The following is a 24,450-nucleotide window of genomic DNA, read 5'->3' as shown; positions in this document are numbered from 1 at the left end:
AGTCGAAAGGCCATCTGCTGGCAGAATTCCCTCTTGCTCCAGGGAGGTCAGTCTTTTGTTGTATTCAGTCCGTCAGCTGATTGAATGAGACCCACTCATATTATGGAGGGCAATCTGCTTTACTCAAAGTCCACTGATTTAAATGTTAATCTTACCCAAAAACACCCTTACAGAAATATCCAAAATAATGCCTGACCGCATATCTGGGCACTTGTGGCCTAGCCAAGTTGATCCATAAAATAAACCATCACAGTACCCTTTGATATTTTAATTTTGAAAGGCTGGTGAACATCAGGTAGGGCCTAGAGGGAAAAATAAAAGTGCAACTTCAGAAAGCTTTTTCCAGACCTTAACATGAAGAACTCTTATTTTCTCTTCCTGGTTTCACAGGTGAAGTGGTAAGCTCCAGGGAGCCACAGAGCAAGTCCTCAAAGAACAGAGAGCCAGCTTCCTCCTGCCCTGGTCTAAGCAATTCTCATGGATCCCGCGTGGTCCTGCTACTTCACTTGGCAATGTCCAGATAGGGACTTGGAGTCAAAGGCCAGGGTTTGGGGTTGCAAATTTCAATGCCTACAGGAGTTAGGCAAGTAACGTAAATGAGCCAGGCAGGCCAGGTGTAAGGCTGACAACAGTGCAGGTGCAATGATTAATGCTAAATGCCTCTCCACCTCAACATTAGCAAGTGGTAGAACTGGAGCAAACTGGAGTGTGTCTGTCCTGTCTATAGTGGTCAGCTGCCCCTCCCTCAAGCTGATTATTGCCAGATGTTTTAGTTCTTCAAGGAAAATCCAACATCTGGATTTCCATGTGAAATCTCCTGATTTTCTTTCTTCTTCTTTTTTATATATTTTATGTAATAGTTTTACTTTTTATTCTGAAATAACTTCAGACTTGCAGGGAATTTGCAAAAAACACACAAAACACAAACCAAACAAAGCAACAAAACTCTTCCTAGGTCCACTGGGGACGGGAGTCTCCACATGTTAACATTTACTCATGCTCACTTTATCATTCTCTATCTTTGTCCCTGTCTCTTTCTCTGTTTTTCCTGAACTTTTTTGAGAATTGGAGCTGAATTTTTAGTAGACATGACACAAGACCCCTTTAGACATGGGCGTGCAGTCCTTGACTGTCTCCATGATGGCAAATCCTGGTCCTTGTGGGTTAACATTATCTTTGGAAACAATGGTTTATTGACTACTCTGGACTTGGTGGATTCCCCCGCCTTGCAAAGAGTGCTTCCAAATATGCACTGTCTAATCTCCCTTTCCGGTTTTTGATGACACATTGAGCAGATTCCACACTTTTTCAGTTCTTTTTGGTTATTAAGAATCCACCTTGTTTAAAACCTTTCCTCCTTTCCTCTTCCCAGCAGACATGAAAGGAGTAGGCTCTGGTTCTGACTCTCAGGGGAGGTGAGGCAGGGCAGGCAGGCAGGCAGAGATTCTGAGATAACTGGTCACTGTCAATGAGGGGAGAAATCCTGATTTCTTTCTGGTATGGTCTCCATTCATCTGCTGTTCTGAGGTCCCCCACTGATGCACGGCACGCTGGACTTCAGTTTTGGATGGATGGTGTTCAGTTTTACCCCAGCTCCTGCCATTGCTGTGGAACCCCTCAAGAGCGGCAGTTCCCTTAGGCCCTGCCAGTGACCCACACTTCAACTCTCTCACCAGGTGCTGCCTCCCCTCCTCTGGCCTGGAGAACCCATGTAGTCTCTTGGCCTTTGACCCCTCTTCTAAATACATTCATGGGAGCAATGGGAAATCCAGAGTTCTCTTCCTTGCCTTCCAGAGGTTGCAGGAGACTGAGGTGGGTGTATCTTCTTGTATCTCTTCCATGGACTACCACGGAAAACTTCCTGCCTCCAGAAATTTCAGATGATAAGCCCGCACTAATTTCTTTGTTCATTCATCCCTGCGGCAGAAGCTGATGCAGGGGACACCCACAGTCATTCTGATCATCTTCCTGCCAGACATTTACCAATCTTCTCAGTTAAGTGTGGCCATGAGACTGAGTTCATGCCAACAACATGTATCACTTGCTAGTGTAGTTCAGACAGACCTCCAATCTGCTGCATGCTTCTTCCCCTCTTTTGTGGTTGGAATGATGATGAAGATGACACAGTGACCTTGATGCCAGGTAATGCAGATGGCAGAAAAATTTCCAGCCTGATTCCCTAAATGACTTCATGGAGAAGACTGACTACTGCTCCCTTATCCCAAATCTGGTACATGAGAAAGATAGACACTTACTGTGTTTGAACCATCATAGTTTAGGTTACTGTTTATAGTGGTCTAGTTTTCCCCAACTACCATATTCCTGATGCCTGGGGACAGAGGTTGACTTCAGTCCAGGCAGCTCCAGGTCAGTCTAGAGCAAACATGCCTCTGAGGAGAGTGACTCCAGTCTCTTCTTGGACTGGAACCTCCAAGCTATGAGCGATTCTGATAGCCCCTCCCTTGACTTGGAGGGTAGGAGAAGCATCTCCCCCTTCTTCCACAGGGTGGGCAGGAAAACCCTCTTTGGTAGGAGCATGCATTCCCACATAGCCAGTCCCCTCTGCAGGACAGGGAATGATAGTCTTGAGGCTGATTAGGGTAGGGCTGGTTTTTTTAAGTCTTTGTCAGTCCCAGGGTGGAGGTCAAGGTGGTGTAAGGTTCCAGATGTCAAAGTTCTCCATGGAATGTGGGGTACTCATGTGTGGTCTGTGGTATCTGGCTATGGGCTCTAGTGCCAGTTTCAGGGCCATGGGAAAAGTCTCACTCAGCAAACTCTGATGCACAGTGAAATGGCATTGGGCGGGGGAAGCGAGGAATACGGAGGCAACCAGTTTGGGAACTGAGGCTCAGCCCCTGCTGACACGGGTGAGGGGCAGCTGTGAATTCAAGAAGTTGCCAGGCCTGTGTTGTCTAACCTGAGTCTGGAGGCTGTGGATCAGAGTGAAGGGCTGGGGTGCCTGCTGAAGTCTCACGGGGGCATCTTTATCCCGTGGGCTCCTGGCTTGGCTTTTTACCCCACCTCTATTCGAGGAAAACAGATACACACTCAAAGTTTGATGCTTTCAGTTTAATAGTCATTTTTTTTCTCTTCTTTTAGGCTGCAAACTTAAAACCTGGTGCTCCTGGGCATCATTTCTCAGCTTCTCATTACAGATTTAGCTGAAGTTGAATGTTCTGCTAATACGATCCAGGATATCTAGGATAGCCACAGGAAAAAATGAGGAAAGAAGGGCGGAAGAAAGAGGCAAAGGGAGAGGGAGTTCAAGAAGGAGAAAGGAGAGGAAGAGGGAACAGAATATGAATAAGACGTGAAGAGCCCCAGGCGCCACTCACCCCTTCCACCCTCCTCAACTCCATCTTCTTTCCAACTTCACTGTACCCCTGGGGGCCCGACACAGACATCAGAGGGAGGGAGGTTAGATTCACCAGAGGCAGAAGGACAAGCCCTCTCCCCCAATCCGGGCAGGGGTGAGAGGAAGAGAAGTGAGCAGGCTCTGCAGTGGGAAGGTTGAGGGGAGGACTCCAGGGGCATCTGGTATCAGATAACCATGTATTTTGACTGTGAATGAGAAATTTGAGCCATTTGAAGGCACAAAATGAAGGAAGCTTCAATGGGGAGGGGCTGAGGCAGCTCCAGGTCTCCTGTGTAAGGTGGTGATGGGGCATGACCTCTCCTACCTCCCACCATGGACGTGGGAGGTGAGTATTCCCATTCCCACAAGGCTTTGCCTTGGGATGTACTCACCTTTAATTCTCCTCTTCGCTGTTTTTGCTACTCCTTTAATGACCTCTCTTGCTGCTTCGATACCTTTGTTTATCGCGGAGTCTAATTTTGGAGCAGAAGAGTCACATCAGTAGAAAAGCCACCTCATTTAAAGAGAATTCCCACCTCCTCCTCCCTTCCTCCATTATCTCTATATAAATTCCTAAAGTGGAGATGTTTCGCTGAGGGGCCCAGCTTCTCTGTCATAGGAAAGTGGGTGGGCCAGGAAATAAGCCATGTATAGTGCAGGCTGCAAAATATACTACTGCAGAGATTCTGTTTGTGGGTGCAGTGTTCACCCATTTGTGCCCTGTGTTCAGGGGAATGGATGAATGTCTGCTTCTTCTGGTCTTGTATTTGCACCTAGCGGCATTATGCAGAACTGCTGCCAGAGACTTCTCCAGGTTGCTGTCTGGTATAGAGACAGAAACTTACTCAGGGGAGCTAGTCTTTGCTTCCATATGGGGACCCTGGTTGTCTTCTGAGTTGTCGCTGAAGTCTCCTGGGCTGCTTCTGAGATTGTCTCTTGGGCTGAAGCAGATTTCTCTAGAGCTGTGTTCTCAGGTTCAGCTACAAACACACCGATTTGTTGATTTTAGCAAAGTCAAGTGTTTGGTTTTTCCCCCCCTTAAGAATGGGTGGCAGGGCCTCAGATACCTAATATGTGCTGGGTGCCAGGATATGGAAGTGACACAGCATAACCCTCCCTCTTAAGGGAGATAGGATTTCTACCCCTATGTGCCCATTATGGACTGAGTGTTTGTGTCCCCCTCCCCAATTTATATGTTGAAATCTTAACCTCCAGTGGAATGATGTTAGAAGGCAGGGCCTTAGGGAGGTAATTAGATCATGAGGTGAAGCCCTCGTGAATGAGATTAGTGCCCTTGTAGAAAGGAATCCAAAGACATCTCTCTCCCCTTCTTCCCACCATGTGAGGGTACAGTGAAAAGCTGGCAGTCTTCAACCTGGAAAAGGGTCCTCACCAGAACCTGACCATGCTGACACCCTGATCTCAGACTGTAACCTCCAGAACTATGAGAAATATCTTTCTGTTGCGTAACCCAGCCTATGATTATTTGTTGGAGCAGCCTGAATGGACTAAGACAGAGCCTCTCAGAAGACGGGCAGGGTTGGGCACTTGTCACAGACTGGGTTGAGGAGGAATTGGGGCGGGGGGCGGGGGTAATCAGGGAGCACAGTAGAGAAAAGCTGGGTCTTGAAGGCAGGATTTTGGCAGGGAAGATGTTCTAAAGGGGCTTCCTTGGGGACAGGAAGTGGGTCAGCAAGAGCTCCAGGGAAGGCATGTGTGGGACAGGTGGGTGAAATGCAAAGAAGTTCAACTTAGCAGACGTGGGTGGTACATGAAGGAGAGGCAGGGAAAAGAGGGGTGGGAGTGGGGTCTAAGGCCGGATAGTGGGCACCTCGCAAAGGAGCTTGTACTTACGAGAGCTGTTTGTGGGCAAAGGTGTGAATCCCTCGTGGGATGTTGAACTTATTATTTAAGCTCATCTTTTTCTCTCTTTTATTCACAAAAGCCTTCTTCCCATTCTCCCCACTACTCTTGCCTGTATGGGTTCCCTACTTCTTCCTTACACCTGTTCCACTCCAATCCATGCTCCTCCGTTACCACCACGGGCAGGACCCAGGCCCTCCCCCTGAGTCCCTCCCCCAGCCTCCACTGACATCCCAGCTGTTCCACTTTCCCCCAGGGCAGGGACCAGAGGGCAAGAAGTACTCACGGCTCGGAGTTTGCGCGTCACCGGTGGTGGTATTTTCTGTAACCGAGAAGAGAGATGACAGTGAGGACTGAATGTGACCCACACTGTAGCCGCCCTCCCTCCCATTCCCAGTCCTGAGCTCTCAGGAACGTTTGTGGACTCAGGGGGGACAGATTTCCCTGTTGGTTGAACATGTCTTTCTGTCACACCAGTAGGGCCCATCAGAACATTCATGTTGATGTTTAACTCCTCCTGCAGTTTTTTGAAGCAGGTTCTCCTCAGAAAAGTGGAATATTCCTCTGAGAACTCGCCTCCTCCTGACCTGCTTCTGGCTTTTGAGGCTGCCCCTAAGACAGAGCGAAGGAGCCAGCTTGGCTTGTGGTGGTGGAGGGTGGCAGTGCAGGGGCCACTGGGCCACACCCGAGTGGTTTATGGGATTGGTCTCTAGGTCTAATTCCCCTTATTCTTTCAACACACCATCTAGGAGAAGCTCTCTGCTAAGTGGACGGGGTTCACTGATGAAAAAGGGGGACAAGACCCCACCTAGTGAGCTAACATTCTATTATGTAATTATTTAGTTCCAAGGTGTGATGGTGCGATAAGGGCAAACGAGGTGTCATTGGTCCTTCATAGACTTTTTTTGAGGAAGACTTTCTTGAAGAACTAATACCTAATATGAGATTTCACAGATGAGAAAGCATTGGTCAGGTGACATTCAGAGTTGGCTCAGGGAAGGGGACAGGGAGAGGTAAAGCATCCCAGGCAGCGGGAAGAGCAAGAAGGAAGGTCCCAAAGTTTGAGGAATGGCAGGGTTGTCTTGGCCCAAAGAGTGCTTTTGTGCAGTTGGCAAAGGAATCTGGAGAGACAGCCATGGGCAGGGTTCACCGCTTAGCAAGTGGAACATGGGCTGGATTTCAGCCCCCATCCCCCCTGCCTGGCACCCTTGTGCAGGGGACAACCTGCCCAGTCATATGCAGTGGCGCATAGGCCCTGCAAGAAGGCCAGTGTGACTATTATAGTGGGTAAATGAGGGTGTGTGAAGGGATGAGCCAGGGAGCAGGCAGGGCCAGGGGGTTCCCTGAGGCCACATGTGGAGAATTGGGGGGAAGGGTCATTTGCAGAGGCAGGAGAAGCCAGCACAGCACTGGGAGAGAAAGAGAGGAATGAAGACAGAAGCTAAGGCTGCCCTGGACTGTGAGGGCTCTTGTGGGTGCAGGGGGAGGGCCATACTCACGGGCACAGACCAGGGTCCCAGCCAGAGCTGTCAGAAGGAGGAGAGCTGTGAGTCTCATGCTTGAGGATCAGGACTGGGTCTAACCACAGAATCCTTGGAGGGTCCTGAATACAGTGCTGGGATGGCTGGGCCCTTTTAAGGATACCAAGGGCCAATGCGGAACAAGCTTGGAGGGGCGTGTCTTTCCCCTCCTCCTCCCCTTCTTCACCAGGTCTTCACCTGCTAAGTCAACAAGGGTGAACTGGGACTGGCTGACACCTGGCATCCTTGCAGGAAGATCCTTTTCCCTACTGACTTTCAGTCATCTCTTTCCTTCTCCACCCCACAAGCCCTCTGGGTTCACATCTCTGGCATCCAAGGGACAGAAGGCAGAGCAGGTTTGGTTTGAGGAGGTTCTAAAGTGTGTCTGTTGAGAGTACTGGTAGGACTCTTAGTCCTGGCATCTCTCCAGGAGGAGGTTGGGGGCTTGGGAGACTGCTTTGCCCGCCTCTTGCCTAGATCTCCAGAGGACTCAGAGCAGGGACTTGAAGGTTCCTCCAGACTAAGTGAGCCCTGTTCCCTGGGGAGGCCACATGCAGAACATTTGGGGACTGAGTTCATGGCTCCTTTATCCTTTTGAGCCTTCTCTACAGTTGTCTTCTGTTCTTGACCCTGTCTTCCCCATAGGAGGAACACCCCCAGCCCCACATTGGCCCCTGTCAACCTCTATGTCCAGGCCCAAACAATGGGATCCCACATCTGAGAGGATCTCCTGGTTAAAGGAAGATTGTCATTCACTGAAGCTGACCCATGGTCAGAAAAGCAGATAATTCTCTTTGACTTGGGCATTCTTCCTCCCCTGAGCTGGGCATGAATGGGCCTGGATTTGAGTTCTGGCTTTGTCATATACATAAGACAGTGTACTGTCATACACTGAAAAGCTTTAGGATTTTCATTTGTCATCTAGGAGTTGTGGCTCCTGTGTACAGGAGAGTGGTGAGATAACATATGGCAAAGCATTTTATAGACAATACATTTCTATGGAGATGTGTGGGATTCTTGAACTTGAAGAGGGTTCATCTTTCTGGGTAGGTTTGATCAGACTGGTGCTAAATGCTAAATCAAATGGACCTGAGAAGAAACAGGAGCCACTTGAGGAGCTCATGAGTGGAGAATAGGGTAGTAGATACCAATTTGTGGTTCTCCATTTGCTGGGTGTTTGTTCTTACCAGGCTCTGGGTGGTCCTGCAGGCTTCTCTGCCTCATGGATACTCTGAGGCAGAGAAGGGGGTATTGGGAAGTATTTGACATGAAGGTGTTTTGGTACCTGGGTTCAGAGCATTAATCTCCTGAGGAGGTAGAGGGGTGGGACATTATAGGCATGAGGAGTGAGCTCTTTCAGGCCACTTCACCCATCCTTAACCTCCAGATAAGATGATCATCACATTTGGGCAGCTGATCTGCTTCAGACACGGGGTGTGGGACCTGGGCTAAAGTAATTGCTCCCGCACTAACTCCCTGTGTGGTTTGATATTTGAAATTTATCTGGCATCTAATGGTGGTCAGTAGGTGAAGAAGAATGCTTTGAACTAACACAGGGACAGGAGTTGTCAACTGACTGCCCATCTGAGGAGCCTTGAAGGTGATGGGGAGGGCTGAAGGACAGGAGAACGTTTTCTTTATGTGTGCTCTAGGGTGTGTGCATCCTTACACAATACAGGGAGAAGCTCTGACTCTAGATCCCAGTCTCCCTGAGCTCATTAAAAAAGCCAACAGAAGCAAACTATGATATTTGCACAAGTTTTTTTCTAAGAGGAAATGAGAACTTTGGCATCAATATTAGAGCTGTCATAGAGCAAGTTCTTTCCAAATGTCATTGTTCATTCCCTTTCCTCTCCCAATCCTCCTCTTTGCTACAGGAATGAAAAAAGCAAGTATGGACATAAGTGGGGGGAGGGGAAAGGTGGGGACTCTTGCTCTATAGGAAATTTTCATAACTTTATGACAGGGCCCAGGTCCAATGTTATCCCAAATGATAGGGCCTGGGAAAGAGTTGGATGAGTATATTAAAGAAAAGAGATGCACCTCATGTATCTGGGTGATGGGTGTCCTCTGTGATGTCTTGTCTTCTAGGGTATCTGACCTCCATGATGACTGTAAGTTTGCCCATCTGTGTCTTTTCTCAGGTGCTGGTAATTCTCTGTCCATCCTACTTCCCTCCCCTTCCTGCCTCAGATCTAGTGTCTGCCCACTTCTTCCCTGGTCTGGAAGGATGACCTTTGTGGGCTGTGTCACCTGGGCTTCCCTGGCCTCTAGCTTCTGGTTGAGTTTGGACAATGACAGGCACTGGTGGGCGATCAGAGGATGGGAAGAGAATTTGGTCAAGACGTTTGTTCCTCCTGCTCGCTCCCTGCTTTGGCATGTGTGGTAGGCAGACTTCTAACGTGGCTTCCAAAGATCCCCAGTTCCTGGTACTCATGCCCTTGGGTAATCTCTTCTGTCTAAGCTTGGGCTGGACCTAGTGATTTGCTTCTAACAAATAGAAAACGACAAAAGTGATGGGATGTCTGTCACTTTTGAGCTTAGGCTATAAAAGACTATGACTGTTGGATGGACTTGGAGAGTATTATGTTAAGTGAAATAAGCCAGTCAGAGAAAGACAAACAGCATATGATTTTGATTATATGTGGAAACTAATGGGCAAAACAAACAAGCAAACAAAATAGAGCAGACTCATAGATACAGAGAACAGACTGACAGCTGTCAGATGGGAGGGATTTGGGGAGGCTGAGTGATAAAGGGGAAGGGATTAAGCAAAAAACCCCACACCAACAACTCTTAGACACAAACTATAGTGTGGTGATTACCAGAGGGAAAGGGGGTGGGGGCAAGTAGAAGAGAGTAAAGTGGGGAATAAATGGTGACGGAAGGAGACTTGACTTTGGGTGGGGAACACACAATACAATACACAAATGATGTATTATAGAACTGTACGCTTGAAACCTATATAATTCTATTAACCGATGTCACCCCAACAAAGTCAATAAAAATTAATTATAAAAAAGGATTGTGACTATTGTCTTGCTTAGTCTCTCTCTCTCTCTCTGGATCTGCTCAGCTTGCTGGCTCCAGTGAAGCGAGTTGCCATGGTGTGAGTGGCTTTATGGGGAGGCCCACATGGCAAGGTACTGATGGCAGCTTTAGACTGCAGCCAGGGAGGAATGGAGGCCCTGAGTCCAGCAGTCTTCAAGGAACTGAATCCTGCCAACAGTCATGTGACTGAGTTTGAAAGTGGACCCTTTCATAGCCTTGACGACAACTTCACTGCAGTCCTGTCAGAGACTGAGTGGAGGACTCAGCCAAGCTGCACCTGGACTCTTGGCCCACAGCAACCGTGATATAAGAAGTGATGCTGTTTTAAACTACTAGGTTTTGAAATAATTGGTTATTTATCCACAAATATTTAATACTGCATGGTGTGGCAATGGCAGTGTTGCTCTATGCTTTGACTATAGTATAGCTTCTATCTAGTGGCCCTGGTTTCACAGCTGCTTCTCCTAACTGGTCTCAGGGAAAACCATTTTCTCCCTGTGCTGCTTCAGTTTTAGGGATGGTAATGGCTTCCTGCTGTTGCTAGTCCTTACTTGAACCTTTGTGAATATATATAAATATATTTTTTCATTAAAGAATCCTTTGAAAAGCCCTTCTGAATGTCATTTGTTTTCTGCTAGAACCCTGACTGATATACCCCACCCCATCTGACCTGTGCTGAATGTCTTTTCCCTGTTCCCTTCTGTGTGTGAAACCCTGTCCTGGGGTAGGAGGGGTAGCAGGGACTGCAAAGGGAAGAAGTGACCCAGAGTCCCTGGAGTAGATAATTCCCACATTCAAGACACAGTGTCACAGTTTTGTCTACAAGACCATCTTGCCCTGAACTGCTGTGGTCTCTGTTGAGCTCTTGTGGGGTTACCCAAGCTCTGCCATACTCCCCTGTTGCCGTTGATCATTCACCTTGGTCAGTGGGGGTGGTGTGAAGAGAAAGCAATAAAGTAGAGCTTTTAAAACACCAGTTCTACTTTAACAAACACGCAGCATGTAATACGTGCTAAACAGTTCTCAGAGACTTATACATTTTAATATCATTTAACCCTCATAACGACCCAATGAGATAAATACGACTACTCTCACTTTACAGATGAGAAAACTAAGGCAAAGGTGGGTTAAGGAAGTGGTCCAGGATCACACAGTGGCATAGCTGGTTTCCAACATGGACTTTCTGGTTCCAGGTTCTGTGCTATCAACCACAACTCTCTGCTTGAATATTAAATTCCAATTTGCAATAGATATTAGGGTGCTGTAACATTAAGTTTCTCTAGTCTTAACTAATCACTATCTGCACTAGTCAGGGTTCTCTAAGGATAACAGAACCAATTGTGTGTGCGTGTGTATATATTTATTTATCGAAGGAATGGTTTACATGATTATAGAGCCTGGCTAGCCTCAAATCTGGAGTCTGAAGACTGTCAGGCTGAAGACTCAGGAAAGAGCCTATGTTGTGGTTCAAGTCGAAAGGCCATCTGCTGGCAGAATTCCCTCTTGCTCCAGGGAGGTCAGTCTTTTGTTGTATTCAGTCCGTCAGCTGATTGAATGAGACCCACTCATATTATGGAGGGCAATCTGCTTTACTCAAAGTCCACTGATTTAAATGTTAATCTTACCCAAAAACACCCTTACAGAAATATCCAAAATAATGCCTGACCGCATATCTGGGCACTTGTGGCCTAGCCAAGTTGATCCATAAAATAAACCATCACAGTACCCTTTGATATTTTAATTTTGAAAGGCTGGTGAACATCAGGTAGGGCCTAGAGGGAAAAATAAAAGTGCAACTTCAGAAAGCTTTTTCCAGACCTTAACATGAAGAACTCTTATTTTCTCTTCCTGGTTTCACAGGTGAAGTGGTAAGCTCCAGGGAGCCACAGAGCAAGTCCTCAAAGAACAGAGAGCCAGCTTCCTCCTGCCCTGGTCTAAGCAATTCTCATGGATCCCGCGTGGTCCTGCTACTTCACTTGGCAATGTCCAGATAGGGACTTGGAGTCAAAGGCCAGGGTTTGGGGTTGCAAATTTCAATGCCTACAGGAGTTAGGCAAGTAACGTAAATGAGCCAGGCAGGCCAGGTGTAAGGCTGACAACAGTGCAGGTGCAATGATTAATGCTAAATGCCTCTCCACCTCAACATTAGCAAGTGGTAGAACTGGAGCAAACTGGAGTGTGTCTGTCCTGTCTATAGTGGTCAGCTGCCCCTCCCTCAAGCTGATTATTGCCAGATGTTTTAGTTCTTCAAGGAAAATCCAACATCTGGATTTCCATGTGAAATCTCCTGATTTTCTTTCTTCTTCTTTTTTATATATTTTATGTAATAGTTTTACTTTTTATTCTGAAATAACTTCAGACTTGCAGGGAATTTGCAAAAAACACACAAAACACAAACCAAACAAAGCAACAAAACTCTTCCTAGGTCCACTGGGGACGGGAGTCTCCACATGTTAACATTTACTCATGCTCACTTTATCATTCTCTATCTTTGTCCCTGTCTCTTTCTCTGTTTTTCCTGAACTTTTTTGAGAATTGGAGCTGAATTTTTAGTAGACATGACACAAGACCCCTTTAGACATGGGCGTGCAGTCCTTGACTGTCTCCATGATGGCAAATCCTGGTCCTTGTGGGTTAACATTATCTTTGGAAACAACGGTTTATTGACTACTCTGGACTTGGTGGATTCCCCCGCCTTGCAAATAGTGCTTCCAAATATGCACTGTCTAATCTCCCTTTCCGGTTTTTGATGACACATTGAGCAGATTCCACACTTTTTCAGTTCTTTTTGTTATTAAGAATCCACCTTGTTTAAAACCTTTCCTCCTTTCCTCTTCCCAGCAGACATGAAAGGAGTAGGCTCTGGTTCTGACTCTCAGGGGAGGTGAGGCAGGGCAGGCAGGCAGGCAGAGATTCTGAGATAACTGGTCACTGTCAATGAGGGGAGAAATCCTGATTTCTTTCTGATATGGTCTCCATTCATCTGCTGTTCTGAGGTCCCCCACTGATGCACGGCACGCTGGACTTCAGTTTTGGATGGATGGTGTTCAGTTTTACCCCAGCTCCCGCCATTGCTGTGGAACCCCTCAAGAGCGGCAGTTCCCTTAGGCCCTGCCAGTGACCCACACTTCAACTCTCTCACCAGGTGCTGCCTCCCCTCCTCTGGCCTGGAGAACCCATGTAGTCTCTTGGCCTTTGACCCCTCTTCTAAATACATTCATGGGAGCAATGGGAAATCCAGAGTTCTCTTCCTTGCCTTCCAGAGGTTGCAGGAGACTGAGGTGGGTGTATCTTCTTGTATCTCTTCCATGGACTACCACGGAAAACTTCCTGCCTCCAGAAATTTCAGATGATAAGCCCGCACTAATTTCTTTGTTCATTCATCCCTGCGGCAGAAGCTGATGCAGGGGACACCCACAGTCATTCTGATCATCTTCCTGCCAGACATTTACCAATCTTCTCAGTTAAGTGTGGCCATGAGACTGAGTTCATGCCAACAACATGTATCACTTGCTAGTGTAGTTCAGACAGACCTCCAATCTGCTGCATGCTTCTTCCCCTCTTTTGTGGTTGGAATGATGATGAAGATGACACAGTGACCTTGATGCCAGGTAATGCAGATGGCAGAAAAATTTCCAGCCTGATTCCCTAAATGACTTCATGGAGAAGACTGACTACTGCTCCCTTATCCCAAATCTGGTACATGAGAAAGATAGACACTTACTGTGTTTGAACCATCATAGTTTAGGTTACTGTTTATAGTGGTCTAGTTTTCCCCAACTACCATATTCCTGATGCCTGGGGACAGAGGTTGACTTCAGTCCAGGCAGCTCCAGGTCAGTCTAGAGCAAACATGCCTCTGAGGAGAGTGACTCCAGTCTCTTCTTGGACTGGAACCTCCAAGCTATGAGCGATTCTGATAGCCCCTCCCTTGACTTGGAGGGTAGGAGAAGCATCTCCCCCTTCTTCCACAGGGTGGGCAGGAAAACCCTCTTTGGTAGGAGCATGCATTCCCACATAGCCAGTCCCCTCTGCAGGACAGGGAATGATAGTCTTGAGGCTGATTAGGGTAGGGCTGGTTTTTTTAAGTCTTTGTCAGTCCCAGGGTGGAGGTCAAGGTGGTGTAAGGTTCCAGATGTCAAAGTTCTCCATGGAATGTGGGGTACTCATGTGTGGTCTGTGGTATCTGGCTATGGGCTCTAGTGCCAGTTTCAGGGCCATGGGAAAAGTCTCACTCAGCAAACTCTGATGCACAGTGAAATGGCATTGGGCGGGGGAAGCGAGGAATACGGAGGCAACCAGTTTGGGAACTGAGGCTCAGCCCCTGCTGACACGGGTGAGGGGCAGCTGTGAATTCAAGAACTTGCCAGGCCTGTGTTGTCTAACCTGAGTCTGGAGGCTGTGGATCAGAGTGAAGGGCTGGGGTGCCTGCTGAAGTCTCACGGGGGCATCTTTATCCCGTGGGCTCCTGGCTTGGCTTTTTACCCCACCTCTATTCGAGGAAAACAGATACACACTCAAAGTTTGATGCTTTCAGTTTAATAGTCATTTTTTTTCTCTTCTTTTAGGCTGCAAACTTAAAACCTGGTGCTCCTGGGCATCATTTCTCAGCTTCTCATTACAGCTTTAACTGAATTTGAATCTTTTGGAAAGACGATCCTGGATATCTAGGATAGCCACAGGAAAAAATGAGGAAAGAAGGTGGGAAGAAAGAGGCAAAGGGAGAGGGAGTTCAAGAAGGAGAAAGGAGAGGAAGAGGGAACAGAATATGAATAAGACGTGAAGAGCCCCAGGCGCCACTCACCCCTTCCACCCTCCTCAACTCCATCTTCTTTCCAACTTCACTGTACCCCTGGGGGCCCGACACAGACATCAGAGGGAGGGAGGTTAGATTCACCAGAGGCAGAAGGACAAGCCCTCTCCCCCAATCTGGGCAGGGGAGAGAGGAGGAGAAGTGAGCAGGCTCTGCAGTGGGAAGGTTGGGGGGAGGACCCCAGGGGCATCTGGTATCAGACAACCATGCATTTTGACTGTGAATGAGAAATTTGAGCCATTTGAAGGCACAAAATGAAGGAAGCTTCAATGGGGAGGGGCTGAGGCAGCTCCAGGTCTCCTGTGTAAGGTGGTGATGGGGCATGACCTCTCCTACCTCCCACCATGGACGTGGGAGGTGAGTATTCCCATTCCCACAAGGCTTTGCCTTGGGATGTACTCACCTTGAATTATCTTCTCCGCTTTTCCTCCTGGTTTAGCGGCCTTTTTTGCTTCTTCGAGACGTTTGTTTATCGCGGAGTCTAATTTTGGAGCAGAAGAGTCACATCAGTAGAAAAGCCACCTCATTTAAAGAGAATTCCCACCTCCTCCTCCCTTCCTCCATTATCTCTATATAAATTCCTAAAGTGGAGATGTTTCGCTGAGGGGCCCAGCTTCTCTGTCATAGGAAAGTGGGTGGGCCAGGAAATAAGCCATGTATAGTGCAGGCTGCAAAATATACTACTGCAGAGATTCTGTTTGTGGGTGCAGTGTTCACCCCATTTGTGCCTTGTGTTCAGGGGAATGGATGAATGTCTGCTTCTTCTGGGCTTGTCTTTGCACCTAGCGGCATTATGCAGAACTGCTGCCAGAGACTTCTCCAGGTTGCTGTCTGGTATAGAGACAGAAACTTACGCAGGGGACCTAGTCTTTGCTTCCATATGGGGACCCTGGTTGTCTTCTGAGTTGTCGCTGAAGTCTCCTGGGCTGCTTCTGAGGTTGTCTCTTCGTCTGAAGCAGATTTCTCTGGAGCTGTGGTCTCAGGTTCAGCTACAAACACACCGATTTGTTGATTTTAGCAAAGTCAAGTGTTTGGTTTTCCCCCGCCTTAAGAATGGGTGGCAGGGCCTCAGATACCTAATATGTGCTGGGTGCCAGGATATAGAAGTGACACAGCATAACCCTCCCTCTTAAGGGAGATAGGATTTCTACCCACTATGTGCCCATTATGGACTGAGTGTCTGTGTCCCCCTCCCCAATTTATATGTTGAACTCTTAACCTCCAGTGGAATGATGTTAGAAGGCGGGGCCTTAGGGAGGTAATTAGATCATGAGGTGAAGCCCTCGTGAATGAGATTAGTGCCCTTGTAGAAAGGACTCCAGAGACATCTCTCTCCCCTTCTTCCCACCATGTGAGGGTACAGTGAAAAGCTGGCAGTCTTCAACCTGGAAAAGGGTCCTCACCAGAACCTGACCATGCTGACACCCTGATCTCAGACTTGTAACCTCCAGAACTATGAGAAATATCTTCCTGTTGCGTAACCCAGCCTATGATTACTTGTTGGAGCAGCCTGAATGGACTAAGACAGAGCCTCTCAGAAGATGGGCAGGGTTGGGCACTTGTCACAGACTGGGTTGAGGAGGAATTGGGGCGGGGGGCGGGGGTAATCAGGGAGCACAGTAGAGAAAAGCTGGGTCTTGAAGGCAGGATTTTGGCAGGGAAGATGTTCTAAGGGGCTTCCTTGGGGACAGGAAGTGAGTCAGCAAGAGCTCCAGGGAAGGCATGTGTGGGACAGGTGGGTGAAATGCAAAGAAGTTCAACTTAGCAGACGTGGGTGGTACATGAAGGAGAGGCAGGGAAAAGAGGGGTGGGAGTGGGGTCTAAGGCCGGATAGTGGGCACCTCGCAAAGGAGCTTGTACTTACGAGAGCTGTTTGTGGGCAAAGGTGTGAATCCCTCGTGGGATGTTGAACTTATTATTTAAGCTCATCTTTTTCTCTCTTTTATTCACAAAAGCCTTCTTCCCATTCTCCCCACTACTCTTGCCTGTATGGGTTCCCTACTTCTTCCTTACACCTGTTCCACTCCAATCCATGCTCCTCCGTTACCACCACGGGCAGGACCCAGGCCCTCCCCCTGAGTCCCTCCCCCAGCCTCCACTGACATCCCAGCTGTTCCACTTTCCCCCAGGGCAGGGACCAGAGGGCAAGAAGTACTCACGGCTCGGAGTTTGCGCGTCACCGGTGGTGGTATTTTCTGTAACCGAGAAGAGAGATGACAGTGAGGACTGAATGTGACCCACACTGTAGCCGCCCTCCCTCCCATTCCCAGTCCTGAGCTCTCAGGAACGTTTGTGGACTCAGGGGGGACAGATTTCCCTGTTGGTTGAACATGTCTTTCTGTCACACCAGTAGGGCCCATCAGAACATTCATGTTGATGTTTAACTCCTCCTGCAGTTTTTTGAAGCAGGTTCTCCTCAGAAAAGTGGAATATTCCTCTGAGAACTCGCCTCCTCCTGACCTGCTTCTGGCTTTTGAGGCTGTCCCTAAGACAGAGTGAAGGAGCCAGCTTGGCTTGTGGTGGTGGAGGGTGGCAGTGCAGGGGCCACTGGGCCACACCCGAGTGGTTTATGGGATTGGTCTCTAGCTCTAATTCCCCTTATTCTTTCAACACACCGTCTATGAGAAGCTCTCTGCTAAGTGGAGGAGGTTCACTGATGAAGAAGGGGGACAAGACCCCACCTAGTGAGCTAACATTCTATTATGTAATTATTTAGTTCCAAGATGTGCTGGTGCAATAAGGGCAAACGAGGTGTCATTGGTCCTTCATAGATTTTTTTTGAGGAAGACTTTCTTGAAGAACTAATACCTAATATGAGATTTCACAGATGAGAAAGCATTGGTCAGGTGACATTCAGAGTTGGCTTAGGGAAGGGGACAGAGAGAGGTAAAGCATCCCAGGCAGCGGGAAGAGCAAGAAGGAAGGTCCCAAAGTTTGAGGAATTGCATGGTTGTCTTGGCCCAAAGAGTGCTTTTGTGCAATTGGCAAAGGAATCTGGAGAGACAGCCATGGGCAGGGTTCACCGCTTAGCAAGTGGAACATGGGCTGGATTTCAGCCCCCATCCCCCCTGCCTGGCACCCTTGTGCAGGGGACAACCTGCCCAGTCATATGCAGTGGCGCATAGGCCCTGCAAGAAGGCCAGTGTGACTATCATAGTGGGTAAAGGAGGGTGCGTGAAGAGATGAGCCAGGGAGCAGGCAGGGCCAGGGGGTTCCCTGAGGCCACATGTGGAGAATTGGGGGGAAGGGTCATTTGCAGAGGCAGGAGAAGCCAGCACAGCACTGGGAGAGAAAGAGAGGAATGAAGACAGAAGCTAAGGCTGCCCTGGACTGTGAGGGCTCTGGTGGGTGCAGGGGGAGGGCCATACTCACGGGCACAGACCAGGGTCCCAGCCAGAGCTGTCAGAAGGAGGAGAGCTGCGAGTCTCATGCTTGAGGATCAGGACTGGGTCTAACCACAGAATCCTTGGAGGGTCCGGAATACAGTGCTGGGATGGCTGGGCCCTTTTAAGGATACCAAGGGCCAATGGGGAACAAGCTTGGAGGGGTGTGACTTTCCCCTCCTCCTCCCCTTCTTCACCAGGTCTTCACCTGCTAAGTCAACAAGGGTGAACTGGGACTGGCTGACACCTGGCATCCTTGCAGGAAGATCCTTTCCCTACTGACTTTCAGTCATCTCCTTCCTTCTCCACCCCACAAGCCCCCTGGGTTCACATCTCTGGCATCCAAGGGACAGAAGGCAGAGCAGGTTTGGTTTGAGGAGGTTCTAAAGCGTGTCTGTTGAGAGTACTGGTAGGACTCTTAGTCCTGGCATCCCTCCAGGAGGAGGTTGGGGGCTTGGGAGACTGCTTTGCCCGCCTCTTGCCTAGATCTCCAGAGGACTCAGAGCAGGGACTTGAAGGTTCCTCCAGACTAAGTGAGCCCTGTTCCCTGGGGAGGCCACATGCAGAACATTTGGGGACTGAGTTCATGGCTCCTTTATCCTTTTGAGCCTTCTCTACAGTTGTCTTCTGTTCTTGACCCTGTCTTCCCCATAGGAGGAACACCCCCAGCCCCACATTGGCCCCTGTCAACCTCTATGTCCAGGCCCAAACAATGGGATCCCACATCTGAGAGGATCTCCTGGTTAAAGGAAGATTGTCATTCACTGAAGCTGACCCATGGTCAGAAAAGCAGATAATTCTCTTTGACTTGGGCATTCTTCCTCCCCTGAGCTGGGCATGAATGGGCCTGGATTTGAGTTCTGGCTTTGTCATATACATAAGACAGTGTACTGTCATACACTGAAAAGCTTTAGGATTTTCATTTGTCATCTAGGAGTTGTGGCTCCTGTGTACAGGAGAGTGGTGAGATAACATATGGCAAAGCATTTTATAGACAATACATTTCTATGGAGATGTGTGGGATTCTTGAACTTGAAGAGGGTTCATCTTTCTGGGTAGGTTTGATCAGACTGGTGCTAAATGCTAAATCAAATGGACCTGAGAAGAAACAGGAGCCACTTGAGGAGCTCATGAGTGGAGAATAGGGTAGTAGATACCAATTTGTGGTTCTCCATTTGCTGGGTGTTTGTTCTTACCAGGCTCTGGGTGGTCCTGCAGGCTTCTCTGCCTCATGGATACTCTGAGGCAGAGAAGGGGGTATTGGGAAGTATTTGACATGAAGGTGTTTTGGTACCTGGGTTCAGAGCATTAATCTCCTGAGGAGGTAGAGGGGTGGGACATTATAGGCATGAGGAGTGAGCTCTTTCAGGCCACTTCACCCATCCTTAACCTCCAGATAAGATGATCATCACATTTGGGCAGCTGATCTGCTTCAGACACGGGGTGTGGGACCTGGGCTAAAGTAATTGCTCCCGCACTAACTCCCTGTGTGGTTTGATATTTGAAATTTATCTGGCATCTAATGGTGGTCAGTAGGTGAAGAAGAATGCTTTGAACTAACACAGGGATAGGACTTGGCAACTGACTGCCCATCTGAGGAGCCTTGAAGGTGATGGGGAGGGCTGAGGGACAGGAGAACATTTTCTTTATGTGTGCTCTAGGGTGTGTGCATCCTTACACAATACAGGGAGAAGCTCTGACTCTAGATCCCAGTCTCCCTGAGCATATTAAAAAAGCCAACAGAAGCAAACTATGATATTTGCACAAGTTTTTTTCTAAGAGGAAATGAGAACTTTGGCATCAATATTAGAGCTGTCATAGAGCAAGTTCTTTCCAAATGTCATTGTTCATTCCCTTTCCTCTCCCAATCCTCCTCTTTGCTACAGGAATGAAAAAAGCAAGTATGGACATAAGTGGGGGGAGGGGAAAGGTGGGGATTCTTGCTCTATAGGAAATTTTCATAACTTTATGACAGGGCCCAAGTCCAATGTTATCCCAAATGATAGGGCCTGGGAAAGAGTTGGATGAGTATATTAAAGAAAAGAGATGCACCTCATGTATCTGGGTGACGGCTGTCCTCTGTGATGTCTTGTCTTCTAGGGTATCTGACCTCCATGATGACTGTAAGTTTGCCCATCTGTGTCTTTTCTCAGGTGCTGGTAATTCTCTGTCCATCCTACTTCCCTCCCCTTCCTGCCTCAGATCTAGTGTCTGCCCACTTCTTCCCTGGTCTGGAAGGATGACCTTTGTGGGCTGTGTCACCTGGGCTTCCCTGGCCTCTAGCTTCTGGTTGAGTTTGGACAATGACAGGCACTGGTGGGCGATCAGAGGATGGGAAGAGAATTTGGTCAAGACGTTTGTTCCTCCTGCTCGCTCCCTGCTTTGGCATGTGTGCTAGGCCGACTTCTAACGTGGCTTCCAAAGATCCCCAGTTCCTGGTACTCATGCCCTTGGGTAATCTCTTCTGTCTAAGCTTGGGCTGGACCTAGTGATTTGCTTCTAACAAATAGAAAACGACAAAAGTGATGGGATGTCTGTCACTTTTGAGCTTAGGCTATAAAAGACTATGACTGTTGGATGGACTTGGAGAGTATTATGTTAAGTGAAATAAGCCAGTCAGAGAAAGACAAACAGCATATGATTTTGATTATATGTGGAAACTAATGGGCAAAACAAACAAGCAAACAAAATAGAGCAGACTCATAGATACAGAGAACAGACTGACAGCTGTCCGATGGGAGGGATTTTGGGAGGCTGAGCGATAAAGGGGAAGGGATTAAGCAAAAAACCCCACACCAACAACTCTTAGACACAAACTATAGTGTGGTGATTACCAGAGGGAAAGGGGGTGGGGGCAAGTAGAAGAGAGTAAAGTGGGGAATAAATGGTGACGGAAGGAGACTTGACTTTGGATGGGGAACACACAATACAATACACAAATGATGTATTATAGAACTGTACGCTTGAAACCTATATAATTTTATTAACCGATGTCACCCCAACAAAGTCAATAAAAATTAATTATAAAAAAGGATTGTGACTATTGTCTTGCTTAGTCTCTCTCTCTCTCTCTGGATCTGCTCAGCTTGCTGGCTCCAGTGAAGCGAGTTGCCATGGTGTGAGTGGCTTTATGGGGAGGCCCACATGGCAAGGTACTGATGGCAGCTTTAGACTGCAGCCAGGGAGGAATGGAGGCCCTGAGTCCAGCAGTCTTCAAGGAACTGAATCCTGCCAACAGTCATGTGACTGAGTTTGAAAGTGGACCCTTTCATAGCCTTGACGACAACTTCACTGCAGTCCTGTCAGAGACTGAGTGGAGGACTCAGCCAAGCTGCACCTGGACTCTTGGCCCACAGCAACCGTGATATAAGAAGTGATGCTGTTTTAAACTACTAGGTTTTGAAATAATTGGTTATTTATCCACAAATATTTAATACTGCATGGTGTGGCAATGGCAGTGTTGCTCTATGCTTTGACTATAGTATAGCTTCTATCCAGTGGCCCTGGTTTCACAGCTGCTTCTCCTAACTGGTCTCAGGGAAAACCATTTTCTCCCTGTGCTGCTTCAGTTTTAGGGATGGTAATGGCTTCCTGCTGTTGCTAGTCCTTACTTGAACCTTTGTGAATATATATAAATATATTTTTTCATTAAAGAATCCTTTGAAAAGCCCTTCTGAATGTCATTTGTTTTCTGCTAGAACCCTGACTGATATACCCCACCCCATCTGACCTGTGCTGAATGTCTTTTCCCTGTTCCCTTCTGTGTGTGAAACCCTGTCCTGGGGTAGGAGGGGTAGCAGGGACTGCAAAGGGAAGAAGTGACCCAGAGTCCCTGGAGTAGATAATTCCCACATTCAAGACACAGTGTCACAGTTTTGTCTACAAGACCATCTTGCCCTGAACTGCTGTGGTCTCTGTTGAGCTCTTGTGGGGTTACCCAAGCTCTGCCATACTCCCCTGTTGCCGTTGATCATTCACCTTGGTCAGTGGGGGTGGTGTGAAGAGAAAGCAATAAAGTAGAGCTTTTAAAACACCAGTTCTACTTTAACAAACACGCAGCATGTAATACGTGCTAAACAGTTCTCAGAGACTTATACATTTTAATATCATTTAACCCTCATAACGACCCAATGAGATAAATACGACTACTCTCACTTTACAGATGAGAAAACTAAGGCAAAGGTGGGTTAAGGAAGTGGTCCAGGATCACACAGTGGCATAGCTGGTTTCCAACATGGACTTTCTGGTTCCAGGTTCTGTGCTATCAACCACAACTCTCTGCTTGAATATTAAATTCCAATTTGCAATAGATATTAGGGTGCTGTAACATTAAGTTTCTCTAGTCTTAACTAATCACTATCTGCACTAGTCAGGGTTCTCTAAGGATAACAGAACCAATTGTGTGTGCGTGTGTATATATTTATTTATCGAAGGAATGGTTTACATGATTATAGAGCCTGGCTAGCCTCAAATCTGGAGTCTGAAGACTGTCAGGCTGAAGACTCAGGAAAGAGCCTATGTTGTGGTTCAAGTCGAAAGGCCATCTGCTGGCAGAATTCCCTCTTGCTCCAGGGAGGTCAGTCTTTTGTTGTATTCAGTCCGTCAGCTGATTGAATGAGACCCACTCATATTATGGAGGGCAATCTGCTTTACTCAAAGTCCACTGATTTAAATGTTAATCTTACCCAAAAACACCCTTACAGAAATATCCAAAATAATGCCTGACCGCATATCTGGGCACTTGTGGCCTAGCCAAGTTGATCCATAAAATAAACCATCACAGTACCCTTTGATATTTTAATTTTGAAAGGCTGGTGAACATCAGGTAGGGCCTAGAGGGAAAAATAAAAGTGCAACTTCAGAAAGCTTTTTCCAGACCTTAACATGAAGAACTCTTATTTTCTCTTCCTGGTTTCACAGGTGAAGTGGTAAGCTCCAGGGAGCCACAGAGCAAGTCCTCAAAGAACAGAGAGCCAGCTTCCTCCTGCCCTGGTCTAAGCAATTCTCATGGATCCCGCGTGGTCCTGCTACTTCACTTGGCAATGTCCAGATAGGGACTTGGAGTCAAAGGCCAGGGTTTGGGGTTGCAAATTTCAATGCCTACAGGAGTTAGGCAAGTAACGTAAATGAGCCAGGCAGGCCAGGTGTAAGGCTGACAACAGTGCAGGTGCAATGATTAATGCTAAATGCCTCTCCACCTCAACATTAGCAAGTGGTAGAACTGGAGCAAACTGGAGTGTGTCTGTCCTGTCTATAGTGGTCAGCTGCCCCTCCCTCAAGCTGATTATTGCCAGATGTTTTAGTTCTTCAAGGAAAATCCAACATCTGGATTTCCATGTGAAATCTCCTGATTTTCTTTCTTCTTCTTTTTTATATATTTTATGTAATAGTTTTACTTTTTATTCTGAAATAACTTCAGACTTGCAGGGAATTTGCAAAAAACACACAAAACACAAACCAAACAAAGCAACAAAACTCTTCCTAGGTCCACTGGGGACGGGAGTCTCCACATGTTAACATTTACTCATGCTCACTTTATCATTCTCTATCTTTGTCCCTGTCTCTTTCTCTGTTTTTCCTGAACTTTTTTGAGAATTGGAGCTGAATTTTTAGTAGACATGACACAAGACCCCTTTAGACATGGGCGTGCAGTCCTTGACTGTCTCCATGATGGCAAATCCTGGTCCTTGTGGGTTAACATTATCTTTGGAAACAACGGTTTATTGACTACTCTGGACTTGGTGGATTCCCCCGCCTTGCAAATAGTGCTTCCAAATATGCACTGTCTAATCTCCCTTTCCGGTTTTTGATGACACATTGAGCAGATTCCACACTTTTTCAGTTCTTTTTGTTATTAAGAATCCACCTTGTTTAAAACCTTTCCTCCTTTCCTCTTCCCAGCAGACATGAAAGGAGTAGGCTCTGGTTCTGACTCTCAGGGGAGGTGAGGCAGGGCAGGCAGGCAGGCAGAGATTCTGAGATAACTGGTCACTGTCAATGAGGGGAGAAATCCTGATTTCTTTCTGATATGGTCTCCATTCATCTGCTGTTCTGAGGTCCCCCACTGATGCACGGCACGCTGGACTTCAGTTTTGGATGGATGGTGTTCAGTTTTACCCCAGCTCCTGCCATTGCTGTGGAACCCCTCAAGAGCGGCAGTTCCCTTAGGCCCTGCCAGTGACCCACACTTCAACTCTCTCACCAGGTGCTGCCTCCCCTCCTCTGGCCTGGAGAACCCATGTAGTCTCTTGGCCTTTGACCCCTCTTCTAAATACATTCATGGGAGCAATGGGAAATCCAGAGTTCTCTTCCTTGCCTTCCAGAGGTTGCAGGAGACTGAGGTGGGTGTATCTTCTTGTATCTCTTCCATGGACTACCACGGAAAACTTCCTGCCTCCAGAAATTTCAGATGATAAGCCCGCACTAATTTCTTTGTTCATTCATCCCTGCGGCAGAAGCTGATGC

General features: G+C 47.6%; 1 protein-coding gene across 1 annotated transcript; it reads right to left on the bottom strand.

Moving 5' to 3' along the window:
• Positions 1-14,315: 14,315 nt before the first annotated feature.
• Positions 14,316-18,084, bottom strand: LOC308552776 (uncharacterized protein). The gene is made up of 5 exons (XM_081128144.1): positions 17,975-18,084; positions 16,762-16,797; positions 15,457-15,591; positions 15,006-15,083; positions 14,316-14,456 (listed from the first exon to the last, which is right to left on the bottom strand). The coding sequence occupies exons 1-5, from the start codon at positions 18,030-18,032 to the stop codon at positions 14,416-14,418; spliced, it is 348 nt and encodes a 115-aa protein (XP_080984270.1). The 5' UTR covers positions 18,033-18,084; the 3' UTR covers positions 14,316-14,415.
• Positions 18,085-24,450: the final 6,366 nt, after the last annotated feature.

This window comes from Miniopterus schreibersii (assembly GCF_964146895.1).
Source record: "Miniopterus schreibersii genome assembly, chromosome: 2".
In the NCBI taxonomy this organism is placed as follows: domain Eukaryota; kingdom Metazoa; phylum Chordata; class Mammalia; order Chiroptera; family Miniopteridae; genus Miniopterus; species Miniopterus schreibersii.
Note: the sequence above shows the minus strand (reverse complement) of the source record. Positions and strands in the feature narration are given on the sequence as shown.